Raw genomic sequence first — 15470 nt, forward strand, 5'->3', positions numbered from 1 at the left:
CCAGCTATCTATGGAGCATCTGAGAGGAAATTTTGATAGGGTGGGCCTGTAAGGGAAATGATAGGGTGGGCCTGTAAGGGAAAAGCTACAAAATGAGAAAGTGAGACACCCCAAACTTCCCTTTCCCCTCCTCCCCCCACCCCAGGCCAACTCTTCTCTCCATTAACACCAACAATCACAAAGATTTTTGTTAGCACCTTTTTCTTCTCATTGCTGACCCCTCCCTGCCTTCCAGTGCCAAAATAAACTTTTGCCTCCCAGCCTCCCAAAAGAGTTGATTTCTTCTCAGCAGAGGGCATCCAAGACTGCCTAACTTGCCCCGGAAGCTGGGCTGGTTGTCAGGGGAAGACTACACTTCCCAGGAATCCCCGGGAAAAGCAAAAACCCTTTGGCTTTGACAGCAGCCGCCACAAGTCTTTCCGCCTTCCCAGCCTGGATGGGAGCTGGGGGATTATGGGGGCCTGACCAGAAAATGAAGGTTGTAGGAGCCTAGAGCCCCAAGCAGCCCCTGCCACCTCCCCTACCTGCCTGCTCATGCTGACGTCTACGGAGAGGACAAGAAAGAAATCTATCTACTCAACATGCCCAGCACTCTTACCCCCCAGGGGCCCTGAGCTTTCCCCTTCCAGATGCCTGATGGGGCTGCATGCCTGTCTAGATGTGGCGCTGGGCACTCTCTCTTACACTCAGGCGATTTCTTTCTCTGTCCTATGCCCGAAGCCTGAAGTATGAAGGCAGCTGAGTGATCCTGTTGGGTGTGGGATCCTAATGCCTTTGGGCTCCCTTTCCTAAGAAGCCTGCCCAGCACCACCACCCAAAGAGTTGGGGAGGGGGGAGGGGGGAGGAGAAAAGGGGAGGAGAGGGATCTAGAGAGGGACTGAGGGGGTTGGGGGCATCATGGCTCAAGTCCTGCCCTGGCTCTTGCTGTGGATGGGTTCAGGGGTGCTGTGCACCCAGCCAGGAATCCGGCTCCCCCTGAAGAGTGGGCTTCCCTTGGGTCTCCGGCTGCCTCGGGAGGCCATAGAGGAGCTGGATGAGCCCAACCACAGAAGCAGTTTCGTAGAGATGGTGGACAACCTGAGGGGCAAGTCTGGTCAAGGCTACTACGTGGAAATGACAGTGGGCAGTCCTCCACAGACGGTAAGAAGCATCCTTCTGCCCCAATCTTCCCCTCCTTGCCACATCCTCCAGGGTACTGCTCCCCCATCCCAGCCCCAACTTTCCAGATGTTGGTGAGGGCTATTTGAGAGGAAGAACTGGTTTGCTAAATGGAGACAATAACTTTAGGGAGATGTGGTGGGAGGCTGGGGAACTAATAGCCTAACCTTCCTTCTTCCGAGACACCCCATTCATTCTTTTGGGGAGGGTGCCATCTGTATCCACCACTTCCCACATTTTCTGTGATTAAGAACATGCTTTGTTTTGTTTTTAAATTATAAAAAACAAAATGCTACCAACCTAAGGTTATATTTTCTCTGTTCTAGTGCCCTATCCACTTCCACTCCCCTGCTCCCCCAACCCTAGGCTAGGTGGTTCACTGGTGACTTAAGTAAAGGACATTTGGCATCCTTGTCTGGTTTCTGAACAGGTGTTAGCCCTCCCTCCTCCCTTTCACCTCCCTTTCTCAGACTGTATCAAGTCTGGGTGCTCCTTCATTTCACAAATCTCTTCTTCCTTCATCTCAACCACCTGACCCATGGGATTCCTGAGGAGATCTTTAGATGAGAGACTTAAAGCTGGAGTGAGGCAAATGAAGCCTGGGGCTCTGACCATTAGTCCTCACATCTCAGGAGTCACAGGAACTGGAGAACAAAATGGATCCTTCTTTTTCTGTCTTTCCCTCCTTTGCTTCCTCCCAGCATCAGAACTACATTAAGACCTAGGCTTGGGAGATCCTGGCTGATCTCTGCCAAGTCCTGGAGGTTCCAGTCTGGAGCTTCCCATCCTATGACTGTTCCCTCTATAGTCTCTCCCTCCCCCTTACCCTGAGCTCCATGACCAGCCCCACCCCCATCCCCACATCCTCCAGAGAATAAGCCAGAGGATAACAGAGCCCTCAGACTAGGAAAAGAACAAACTTTGGGAAAGGAGCCAGCGTCCCCCTTGGTGGGCAGGGCCTGTCCTTCTGAGAACGAGACCCCTGGGGGGCAGGTAGAGAAGTGTGGCATGGGGAGGAAGGAGGTGGGAGGCAAGAAAAGAACAGTAATGCTGGATTTCACTGATCCTGCTGGATGGTCAGGATGCTTCCAAGGTGGTTGCTGAGGATAAAATCTGCTGCATCCTCGTAGGCAAATGCTGCACAGCCACTTGTTGGGCATATAATAATGGGGATCCTTTTTGTGTATCAGTTGGCCTGGGTGGACCGAAAGAGACCTCATTCTTCCAACTCTCAAATTTTGTGATTCTGCAAGTGATAAAGTTTGAGTATATGTATGTACCAGTGCATGGGGCAGGCACTATGACCCAGTCTGCCTGCCTGTGTGGGTATACCTATACACATATGTCTGCATGGCTGTGTGTGCTCACATATGTCTATGTGATTGTATGCATATCTATACATACTTCCACGTACTGGCCATGGGAAATCACTGGCCATTTCTGTTTGTACCAGTGTTTTTTCCATGGAGGTTCTTATCATGGAGATGTGTATATCATTGTATGTATATTTGGTGGTGTGTTTGTAAGGGTATGTGTGTGTGTGTGTGTGTGTGTTTGCATAAGTATGAGTGTGCGTGTGTGTTTGTATGGGAGGTGGGGGGAGAAGAGGTGGTATCTTCTGAACTGTCCAGAACTTCTCCAACATCATTCGAATAGAAACCTAAGCTTCTCTTTGACCTGCCCAGAGTCAAACTCAGCCTAGTGTCCTAAAACTATTTTTGCCTTCTTGCCGTATCAATTTCTTGTTCTTTTCTTCCTCCTATTAGCACTGACACTTCCTCAGGAAATATCTCTTAACTGAGGAAAAGCAGCATTCTTGCCCTTCCAATTACTAATGACTTCGAGGAGTCAGTCCATAAACATTTATGAAGTACCAATTATGTTCCAAGCACTGTACAAAGAACTTACAATCTAATGAGGGAAACTATCCACAAAAGGAACCTGAAAGATGGGAGGAAGGTACACAGTTAGGGATGGGAAGAGGGAGCTGATAGAGGAGGGCAAGGCAGGTATAAAATGAAAATATCGTTGGCCTCAGGTTTGTCAGCCTCCTTAAATGGAGGTTTTGGGAGGAGCTCTCCACTCCACCCTCCATTCAGAGTGTTTCTGAGGGCAAAGGGTACTGATAAGGTGTGAGTACCAAGGTTGATGTGGTCTTGCAAAATGATGAGGTTCCTGGGGACGTGAAGAAGAAGTCCAAAGAAGTATAGCCAGGTGGGAAATGAAGAGATGAAGGTGAACTCAAAGATCACTCATACTTCAGGACCCCAGCTCAGAGAGACAAAGTAACATTGTCACTGTAGCTTCACCTTGCAATTTTTTTGCCCTAAGGAAAATATATTATCATCTATCTCTTAGGTACTTTTAGCAACTGAGAGAAAGGAAACTTTCCCTCCATTTCACAAATGGAGAAACTGAGCTCCTGCTCTGTAACACATAACATAAGCAGTTGAAAGCAAAAGAGAATCCCAGTTTCTGTCTCTTTTCACATTAAGTTTAATGCTCCAACACATTTTACTTCCAGGAGTCCAGGGATGCCAAAGCTCTACATAATATAACTCTGGTAGGTCTCTAGGATAAGAACCAAACCTGTTACCCTCTAATGGGCAATGCCACTTCATAGCAGTGGGTTTGAGAGATCCGAGGGGAAGTGGGGATTGTCAGATCAAGTAATGGGATGATGGTGAAAGAAGCCTAGAGAAGAAGGAAGTCTAATTACCAGAGCTTTGTCCTAGGATTCAGAAGTTCTAGTCCTCCCTTGGGCAAAACATTTCATCCTCTGATTCTCAATTGTCCCATCTCTGAAACAGGAATTATACTTTGTGGCTTCCCTCTTTGGGTTGTTTTGAGGATAAAACTATTAAAAAAGAGCCCTTTGGGGGCGGCCAGGTGGCTCAGCGAGTAAGAGTACCTGCTCCAGTATCGGGATGACCTGGATCAATTCTGGGCTCAGATACTCAGCACCACACCCAGAAATAACTGGCTGTGTAACCTTGAGCAAGTTACTTAACCCCAATTGCTTTAAAAAAAAAAAAGAGCCCTTTGGAAAAGTTAAGGTGACAGGTATGTAAATCAACAGTAGATATCTGAGTGGTTACTACATATAAAGTTGTAAATTAGACACTACAAATACCTAATAGAGAGATACAAAGAAATCACAAGCATTGCCCTTCCCCTTGTGGAACTTAAAATGTATTTGGAAAAAGAAGACATACTTAAACATGAAAAGTTATCAAGAACAAAGCGGTACACACTACAGAATAAGTACCACAAAGATAATGAGTGGCATTTCTAATTCATGACATAGGAATTCAGAGGAGGGAATTGTTGCTGTGGGCAGGAGGTGGTTGAAGGCGACTTCACAATCTAAGGGATTTGTTCTGTGAAATTTCGATTCAGTCAAAGGGTTGCACTTGAGGACCTAGAGGGCCACATGTGACCTTGAGGCTGCAGGTTCCCCACCCTTGCAGTAGTCATTGTATATATTATTATCTTGGTTCTGACGACAGTTCATATAGTCTCCTTACACTTCACTGTTTTCTTCATACTTATTATTTCTTATGGTGCAGTAAATATTCCTTTCCATTCATATTCCATAATTTACTTAGCCATTCTCTAATCAACGGGTATCCACTTTGTTTCTGGTTCTTTGCTACTATAGAAAGTGCTACTTTGAATATTTTGGTGTATGTTGGGATTTTTCTTTCTATTTTTTACTTCTTGGAGTATATGCCTACCAGTATGTTCATTAGGTCAAATGATATGGATACTTCAATCTTTTATCTTATTTTTTAGAGTTCATATACTTTGGACATTTCAATCTTAAGGACTGTCAAAAGAAGAATGGGTAGGATTTGGACATGGGGAAATAGAAGAAGAAAGAATGGAAAAGACTGAGAGTTGAGGATGCTAATTCCTTTGGCAGAAAGGGAAGTGATGTGGGAGAGATTCTTTGGTGGAATAAAAGATGATAGATTCAGTTTTAGGTATAAAGTAATGGTGGATGTATCAGTAAGTAGCTGGAAATATGGGACTGGTTCAGGAGAAAGTATTAACTGTGTTTAGTTTAAATGAATCTGACTTTAATTCATTACACAGCTGTGAATCCCATTGGGATAGAAACCTCTGGCGATAAAAATCTAGAATTTCTACCTTCTGAATTAACCAAAGCAGATGGTTCCTTATCTGATCTAGATGTCACACAACTAATGTCAGAGAGCATGATTAAATCATTAGAGCTGAAAAGTCTCTGAGAAGGTCAGCAAGGCATTTGGAAAATGAGGCCCAGAAAGATTAAGTAACTTGCCCAAAGTTATGAAGGTTAGTTGAAGGGCAGGCAGTATACCATGGTTAAAAGATCACTGGATCTAGAATCAACAGACCTGGATTTAAGTCTAAGATCTGCTACAAACTCTATGGTGAGTCACCCTATCTCTAGGCCTCAGTTTCCTCAGTTGTAAAATGAGATTAGGCTAGATCAACTACGAAAAAAGTATTTATTAAGTGCTTTGTCTGTGTCAGGGACTTTCAAACCCGACAGGTAGGAAGGCAAGAACAAAACAATCCTTGCACTCAGGAAATTTACATTCTAATGGGGGAGACAATAAGTACATATACAGGCATATACAGATACCTATAAAATAAATTCAAAGTAATTTTAGAGGGGAATATACTAGTAGTAAGAGGGGACCCCCTGAATCTCAAAGGAAAGCAAGAGTTTCAAGAGGCAGAAATAGGAAAGGAGAATATTGTAGAAACAGACTCATCTGAGTTCAAATCTGGCCTCAGACACATACAAGCTGGTTGATCCTGGATAAGTCACCATGCCTGCCTCAGTTTCCTCATCTGTAAAATGAGCTGGCAAAGGAAAGGGCAAACCACTTCAGTATCTTTGCCAAGAAAACCCCAAATAGAGTCATGAAGATTTAGACATAACTGAATAACAGCGAAAGTAATCAGGAACTAATGGAGTTTATTAAGTAGGGTGAATGACATGGCCAAACTTTAATGCTTTGGGACATTAATTTAGCAGTTATGTAGAGCAGAAGTATCAAACACATAGTGGCTGACAGTACTCCTCAGTGTGACCAAACCAAATTAAAATATAACTGGGAAATATTGAACAAAATGAATAAAAATACAATAAAACATAGATAATATTACATTTTAAAACTAAGTCAGTACGCAACCCATAGGGGTCATTATGTACAATGTTGTGACCCCTGTTTCTAATTTAGTTTGATGCCACTGGTGGAGAGGATGACTTAGAAAGGGAAGGGCCTTGAGGTAGAGAAACAAATGAAGAGACTATTAAATAGTCCAGGTAAAAGGGAGGGAAGGCCGGAAGCAGGACGATAGCTGCATGAGCAGAGAAAAGGGGATGTATTTGAGAGATGTTGTAGAGATACAAATGACTGATTGGATATTTGGGGTAAGTGAGCATGAAAAGTAGAAGATGACATCACAGATCCAGGATGCAAACTTGGATGACTGGAAGGATGGTAGCTCCCTTAACAAAAATAAGGAAATTTGGAAAAGAAGTGAATTTGGAAAAAGATGAGTTCAGTTTTGGACATGTTGGGTTTAAAGTCCTGTGAAACATCTAGTTCAAAATATCTTCTACAGTCCTTCCAGTTCTAAATCCTATAATCCCATGATTTGAACCTAGGGCTCCAGAATCTTAATCAAGAGTTGGTATACGTGAAGTGGTCTCAGTGACATCTTAATTTGCTTTACTCAGATGAGATGTACTATCTACCTCAGCTGTACTTCCAAATGTTGTTCAGTTGTATCCAACTCTTCATGACCCTGATCACGTTTTCTTGGCAAAGATACTGGAGTAATTTGTTATTTCCTTCTCCAGTGGATTAAGGCAAACAGAGGTTAAATGACTTGCCCAGGGTCACATAGCTAGTGAGTGTCTGAGACTAGATTTGAACTCAGGTCTTCCTGATTCCAGACACAATGCTCTATTCACTGAACCACCTAGCAATCTCCAGAGTCATCATAGCTCGGGTTTATTATGGAGGCATTTAATATGTAAAAGAGAAGCTAAAGAAAGTTTGTTATTTATTCTAGGGCTCAGGGTCTGGAAATAAAGAGGTCATGGAAAAATAAGAAATAACCAGGTTTCACCATTTAAAGGCTAGACTTTAGAAAAGCAAAGCAGAAACTTAAAATTAGAAACTAAGGAATGTGAAAAGGATATCACTTCCACCCACCAATATCCATTTGGATTCTGGGCAGCTATCTCTGCTGGGAAGGTTTTTCCAGGCAGTGATGGTGCAGAGAGCTATGTGGGAATGCAGGGTGGGGACCAAGTCATTTTTCTGGGCATGAAGACAATCCTCACTGTGAGGTGTGCCATTCAGGTTTTACCTTTTCTTTCCTTTTTTTTTTTTTTTTTTTTTTGCACCTTTTGGAGGGGGAAGGCAGGGCAATTGGGGTTAAGTGACTTGCTCAAGGTTACACAGCTAGTAAGTGTTGTGTCTGAGGCCGGATTTGAACTCAGGTCCTCCTAACTCCAGGGCCAGTGCTCTATTCACTGTGCCACCTAGCCACCCCAAGGTTCTACCTTTTCAGGAACAGGACTATCGGGAAGGTAGACTCTGTAGTAGGAACAGGGCCCAGACCTAGGACTCCTCTTGCAGCCATTCAAATCCATGAGGAGATGCCAGGTAGCTTCTGGAAAGGAGAAGGCAAAGCCCTGCAGGGCTAGAAAGTTCTGGGACTCATTTGGAAAAGTCTCAGGGGAATCCTATCTGACTAGAAACCAGAATTCTTAGGTCCTATCTCACCCTCCACAGCCCAGGGAATCTGGAAACACTCCATAGTGGACTCAGATCTTCCCAACTGTTTTATTTTCCAGTCTCCTCTAATCTATCCATGTCCTTCCAATCTATTCCCCTTGTAGATCGTTTCTCACCAATCAGTGCCATCCTACTTTCTGCAGTTAAGAGACAGTCTTTGAGTCATCAAATATTATGATTGTACTCCTCAGGTCTAGGGACCTTTCCTGACGCACCCCCCCCCCCATAAGTTGTATATCTTAGGATACCTAAGTCATACCAGTCATTCAGTCAACTAGCATTTATTAAGCCTAAATGCTAGGCAGTATATCTGGAATACAAAGAAAGTAAAAACCAGCCCCTGTTCTCAAGAAGCTCAGGGTCTAATGAGGAAGATAAGATGCAAACAGGCTACCTACAGAATTAATTGGGGGTAATCTCAAGAGACAACTGGGTAGTACAGTGGATAGAGCGCGGGACCTGGAGTCAGAAAAACTTGTCTTCCTGAATTCAAATCTGGCCTCAGACACTTACCAGCTGAGTGACGCTGTGCAAGTCACTGAACCCTTTTTGCCTCAGTTTCCTCATCTGTAAAATGAGCTAGAGAAGGAAATGGCAAACCATTCCAATATCTTTGCCAAGAAAACCTCAAATGGGGTCACAAAGAGTCAGACACAACTGCAACAAGTGAACTCAATAATAATGATAATAAACTCAAGTGGAAGGCAATAAAATTATGGAGGACTAGGGAAGGACTTTAGTTGAGTCTTGAATGAAGCCAGGAAAGCTAGGAGGTAGAGACAAGGAGGGACATCATTGTAGCCACAGAGGTCAGCCAGTGAAAAGACCCAGAGGGGTAAGAGGAGTGTTATGTTCATGGAATATTAAGGTCAGTGTCATGTCACTGTCATGGAGGATATGGAGGAGCATAAGGATAAGGAGGCTGGATGTGTGTGTGTGTGTGTGTATGGGTATGGGGGGCTCGAGGGTAGTTATAGTAGGTTATGAAAGGCTTTGAAAGCCAAACTGAAGTTATACCCTAAAGATAAAAGGAAACCACTGGAATTTATGAAATAGCAGAGTGATGTGATCAGATTTGGCTTTTAGGAATCACAAATGTGCAAACGTTAGTTGTAAGCCCCTACCCCCCTCAAAGATTAGATCTATTTTAACTAAGGATAAGACAAAAAGGAAACAACTTCCCTGCATTTTGCAAAACTAAGGATAAACTACAAGAACATTTTCCTGACTATAGCAGTGACTAGCACAGAAGGTGGCATCTCTTCCTCTCTTTTTTATTGGTTAGGGAGTTCTTCATTTTACTTAATTTTTTTTTCATAGAGATCCTTAAAGATAATAATGATACCTCCTTTATTTGAATACTTACTTCAATGGATTTGTACTCTCACTGATGGGCATATTCTTTCCAAAAATGTAGATTAAAATTCATCTATGCCTCTTCACCCTGTTCCACTCAACCATTTGTTACTGTTGTTTTGTACCGATGTGATTTTCCTGGATGTTGGAATCTCCTGGAAACATAATACACCAGATGTGGAGTTTGACCAGAAAAGAGGACAATCGAACTATCATCTCACTTGTTCTTAACACTTTGCCTCTCTAAATGCAGCCTAAAATCATATTAATTTTGTTTGGCTTTGGCTGCCATAAAATTCAGTTAATTTAAACATGCATTTATTAAGCACCTACTAGTCCCAAGGTACTGGGCTAGGTGCTGGGAATCCAAAGACAAAAAAATGAAACAGTCTCTACTGTTAAAACTGCATTATACTAAGAGAAAACAAGATCTATACAGATAAGAAAATGCAAGATGTCTACAAAATAAATGTCATTTTGAGGTGGAGGGAGCACTGACATCAGGAGGATAGGCAAATGCCTCATATTGGAAGGAGGTATCCCTTGAGTTGAGAAATAAAAGAAACTATGGATTCCAAGAGGTACAGGTATGAAGGCAGCACATTCCAGGTCTAGGGAACAACCCATGGAAGGGCCAGATGCTGGAGATGGGATGTTGCAGATGGGGAACTGCAAATAGGCTAATTTGGCTACAGTAGAGTAAGGAGGGTTGGGGTCTTAATTCTAGTGTCGTTTCTTTCTTAACTCTTTCCTAATTATCCTCTATATAGCTTGTTTGTATATATTTATTTGCTTGCTGTCTCACCTATTAGATTGTAAGCTTTTCCAGGGCAGAGACTGTCTTTTGCCCCTTTTTGTGTCCCTAGCACTTGGCACCTAATTGGGAGTTAATAAATTTTTTATATAAATAAATAATTTATATATAAATAAATAATTTGTTCCCTGACTGACAGAAATCAGCCTAGAAGATAGGTTGGTTCTAGATTATAGAGAGCTTCAAGTGCCTAAAAAAGGAGTTTGCACTATGTCCTAAAGACAATAGGGAGCCATTGAAGTTCCTCCTACAGACACTGTTGTTCATCCTTTGTTTTAGAGTGACATAGCCAGACCCATGCTTTAGGAATATTAATTGGCAGTTGTAAGAAAGATGATTTGGAGAAGGGGAGAGTCTTGAAATAAGTAGGCAAATTAGGAGGCTATCGCAGTAGTCCAGGTAAAAAAATTATGAAGGCCTGAACTAAAATGGTGGTCATGTGAGTAGAGAGAAGGGAACAGAAGGGAAAAGGGAGAAATGCTGTGGAGGCATAATCATAGAGATTTAACAACTGATTGTCCAGAAGGGTAGGGAGTGAGGAAGAGTGAAAAGTCAAGGATGATTCCAAGGTGGCAAACCTAGGTGATTGGAAGAAGCCTGGTGCCCTCAAAGAAGTTAGGAAGAGGGGAGGCTTATGGGGAGGAAGGAAGTTCTGTTTCGAGTATGTGGATTTTGACATGCCTACGGAACATCCAGGTGATGTCCAGCAGTAGAACTGCTCAGAAGAGGGATGAAGACTGGATATGTTGATTTGGGAGTTGATTTAACAGATGTTAACTGAACCCTGGGAAACTGATGAAATCACTCAGAGAGAAAGAGAGACAAAGACATACAAAGAGAGAGACACAGAAAGACAGAAGAGAAGAGAGGAGAAAAGAACACCCAGGACAAAGCTTTGTGGGATACCCACAAAGAGGGAACAGGAAATGGATGATTCAACAAAGGAGACTGAGAAGGAACAGTCAGAAGGAGAGCACAGCATTACAAAAATCCAGGGAGGAGAGACTATGCAGGAGAAGGGTTGGGCTAACAGTGCGAAAAACTGTAACAAAGTAAAGAGGAACGGGAACTAAGAAAAGAGCATTGGATTTAATCCTTGAGAAAGCATTGGTAACCTTGGAGAGATCAGCTTCAGTCAAGCAGTATGGTCATAAGCCAGATTCCAAGGGGTTGAGCAGTGAGTGGGAAAGAAGGAATTGGAGGTAATGATGAAAGACACCTTTTTTTAGAAAAACCTCAGCAGAGGAAGAAAACTTAAAGGAATGGCAGGGTCAAGAGAAGGATTTTTAAGGATGGGGGAGAGCTGAAGATGTTTGTAGGCAGCAAGGAAGAGGCCAATGAATAGAGAAATTAAAGGTTAGAGAGGCAAAAGGGATGATTGAAGAAGTCAGCTCCTAAAAAGAAACAGGAGAAGCTAGGATCAAGGAGGAGCTGATTTGGCAAGAAGGATCTCTTCATCCTCTGATGCTGGAACAGTAGGAGAGATGGAGGATGATGTTGAGAGGATTTGAGGTGTAGAATTGGGGATGTGAAGGAGCTTAAAATGTCTGGTCTTAATTTTCTTGGCAAAATATGAGGAAGCATGGAATAACAGATAGAGAGGTGGGCTCACATAGTCAGGAAGACCTGGGTGCAAGTCCTTGGGTAGGTCATTCAACCTTTCATAATTACAGAGATGGTACTAATATGCATTTGTAAAGGAAGCTTATCATAGGTAGCTCCTTGTATAGATGAAATCATGTGGGGGAGTGACATGGTCATTTGACCATGGAAAATCACGCTAGCAGCTGTGTAAAGGATGAACTGGAATAGGGAAAGGTTTGAAGGAGGGAGATAGGTTTGGAGTGTAAGTTTATGTAACAGTCTGGTTGAAAGGCAATAAAGGACATACTCAAAGGTGGTTACTGTGAGCATAAAGAGAAGTCAGATAAAAAAAATGTAGATAGAGAAAAAGCAAGATTTGGCAACTGATAGGATATCAGTGGGGGTGAAGGAATGTGAAGAATCCAGAATGACACCAAGGTTACAAACCTGGGAGAATGGAAGAGAGAAAGGATTCTGTTGCACCAGAGAGTCTGCAAATAAACAAAGACCCCAGATCTTTTTCATATATACCTTTGTTTCCTGTATTCTTTACCTATCCAGTTGATTTTTTTAAAGTCAATTTTACATATGCCTCAATGTAATGAATGTAATGAATATTAAATTTCATCTTACTAGATTTGCCCCATTTGAACCTGACTCTGTCCTCCATTATGTTAGACATTCCTCCCAAACATTCAATTAACAAGCATTTATTAAAGGTCTGCTCTGTGCAAACGCCATGCTAAATTCTGGAAACGCTAATACAAAAATAAGACATTTCCTGACTACAAGGAGCTACTGGGCAATATATTCTGTTATATTCTACTAGAATATAATGATACTATTACAGAATATAATAATACTGTGATATAGAATATATTCTACTGGAGAATATAACCTTTTCATAGATAAGTGTGTGTATGTGTGGGCATATGTGTACACAGATTGTTCAAAGAATTAGCGCAGCTTTAAATGTGTGTGTGTGTGTGTGTGTGTGCACCATGTCCCAGCCAGACTCTTATGTTCTGTTCCTCCAATACCTGCAATGCTCTCCTTCCACAGTCTCCCTCTCAGAATCCCTAGCTCCATCCAAGGCTACAAAGTGCTGCTGCTTCCTAGGCGAGGTCTTTTCTGATGCTTTTAGTTGTTTGTGTTCTCCCTCTATCAAAATTACTCTATCTACTTGGTAGATATTTCATATTTCCACCCTCAAGAACATGTTGTTCCCTCTTCTTGCCCCCTAGACTCCTTGAGGACAGAGGGACTGTTTTATTTCCATAACCAGGTGCCTAGGTTAGTGAGCTCATGGAGGCCATTTTTATTTACTCTTACTATTTCCACACTTACCATTCTGCCATTTTTGTGCAATACAGGTCAACAGGTGTGATATGGCAGTCAAAAAAAGCTAACAAAATCTTGGGCTATATGTAAAGTATATCTTAGATTATAGGAATAATGTACTGGTCTGAGCAGACCACCTGCTCAGTTTGGAAATGTTGTGTTCAATTCTAGGCAACATAGTTTAGTCAGCCAGTCAGTCAACAGGCATTTATTAAGCACTTAGGAAGCACATTGATAAAGCTAAAGAATTTCCAAAGTAAGGAAACCAGAAAGGACCTCTAGTATAATGGTATCAAACTCAAATAGAAAAGATACCTGCAGACTGCAAATTAACTTAGAAAAATCACAAAATGATATTATTTATCCTGTCTTGTATTTTTATTTAGTTAAACATCTCTCAATAATATTCTAATCTGGTTTGGGCCACCCTTTGGAGGGAACTCCAGGTCAACATCTTTGCCAATAGTCCATGCTGTATGAGGACAGGTTGAAGGAGCTAGCCTAGAGATCAGACTTAGGTGGGACATGACAGCTGTCCTGAAGGATTTGAAAGATTGTCTTGAGGAAGAAGAATGCCTAGCCTTTAATGGAGGCATTCAAGCAATTGTTGGGTGACCATGTATAGAATATGAGATAATAAGAATTCTTTTAAGGGGAGGTGAATTGGACCAAATAACCACTGAAGTCTCTTTTAACTCTGAAATTCTGTGATTTTGAGTCAGAGGCTACACTCTGGGAAAGGATCATGTTTGCTTAGGTGTCAGCTGATTCAGTGAGAGAGGAAGGTACTTGGACTGGGCCCAGCAACCCTGGGCTCTGGGCTAGAGGCTGCATCTGTACCCTCTGTTTGCCCTTAGCCAGTGCAAACCACCAGCCTCCAAGTTCATGTCTCAGGCAAGTAGCTCAAGTCTTGGCATTCCAGTTCAAGGAAGCAAATGAGATTATCTCAAAAGCCCATAGTTCCCAGGCAGCCCAAGAAGCAGAGACCATTGACCTGAGAAGGCCCACAAAAAAAGAAAAAGACTCCAAGACCACTTAGTTTCAGTAGGAAAAAACCTGGAAAACTTAAAGGATACCAAAGCAGGGAAGAGAGTGGAGCATCTGGAAATCAGTCTTTGGGGTTGTTCATGCTAAACCCTGACCTCATCTTCAATATTTAGCCTCTTTCAATTCCAGTTCCTCATTTGAGCTGCTCTTCCCAGTCAGTCCAAAAAGAGACTTTTCTCCAAATAGGAGACAAGGTCACACACCATATCAGAATGGAGGGCTGGTAGTTGAGACTTATGAGTTCTTATGTAGATTTTGACACATGTGTAAATGTGATTCTGTGTTCATCATCTCTTGAGTGTTAATTTCTCCTGTAAACTGAAGAGAATATTAACCTGCCCTGCCTCTCAGGGCTTCAGAATGTGCTAATACATATATATATATATATGGTTTGGAGTGCTATTATACAAGGGAGGGCAATCAGCTGTTATCCATCTCTTCTAAGGACAAAATACAAAAAAGGCAAAATTGGAGTTAGACTCACAGACACTGGAAGAGGCTGCCAAGGGACACTGCAATGTCCTCTGGAAAACTTTTAAGAATTGTCAAGACTCTCATCTCTACAGACCAGATTAAGGGCTGTCAGGAACACAGATAATCTATGTGACCTCTGGAGGTCACCCTGGCCACTTGTCCTGGAGCTATCCTTTGTCCTTTTGTCCTAGAGCTACCAGTGATTTCTCATCTGCTGACTAAGAGTTAGAATCACAACAGGTGGGACTTGGAGAGGAAGGACACCCTGAGCTTCCCAGCTCTAGCTCTTCCCAGCTTCCCAGCCCAAGCACATATCTGTCCTCATGGGAACCAGTCAGCTCTTCCTACTCAGGAGCTGGTCTCATTTGAGAAGCCCCCAGGGATTATGTTGGGCTTGTTTGTTGGTTGATTGGTCCTGACCTCCCCCTGACCCTGTAGTAGCAGTCCCCTGGGCACCTAGAGGCAATAGCCAAATAGGGACTCTTGGGTCTACCCAGTCATCTAGGGATAGGTAGAATGGCAGGGTAAAGGCAAAGGTACCTAGGAGAAAAAATGCTTCAGACGTTTCTGTCAGATAAGAGGAATGTCAGGAACAGAGCTTCATATGTATAAAGCCTGCAACCACCCTCTACCATGGTCTCAAATAAGTTGGATTTTCTTTCCTTCCTGCCCTCCCTCTCTCTACTTACACACCATCAGGTTGACATCTTATGACTTTTCCCTTTAAAAAACTATTCTCAATATTTATTTTAATCTAAAGAAGGGGGAAAGAGAGACAAGAAAGCATAAAGTGAGACCCAGCTAGATTCAAAACTCCTAAGCATAGTTCTGGTCAAAGGGAAGGAGGTAAGAAGATGACATGAAATATCAATGCATAATAAATATAT

General features: G+C 42.5%; 1 protein-coding gene across 2 annotated transcripts in view; it reads left to right on the top strand.

Moving 5' to 3' along the window:
* The first annotated feature begins 388 nt into the window (after positions 1-388).
* BACE1 (beta-secretase 1) overlaps positions 389-15470 on the top strand; it is a 32385-nt gene continuing 17303 nt past the window's right edge. For both annotated transcript variants that reach the window (XM_069079917.1, XM_069079919.1), the window contains exon 1: positions 389-1140. In XM_069079917.1, coding sequence (XP_068936018.1) covers positions 898-1140 — 243 coding nt within the window. In that variant the 5' untranslated portion in view covers positions 389-897. The remainder of the gene's footprint in view (positions 1141-15470) is intronic.

The sequence above is a fragment of the Petaurus breviceps genome, unplaced genomic scaffold, assembly GCF_028583685.1.
Source record: "Petaurus breviceps papuanus isolate PSGF00001 unplaced genomic scaffold, PetGlider_PUasm1.0 91133, whole genome shotgun sequence".
NCBI lineage: Eukaryota > Metazoa > Chordata > Mammalia > Diprotodontia > Petauridae > Petaurus > Petaurus breviceps.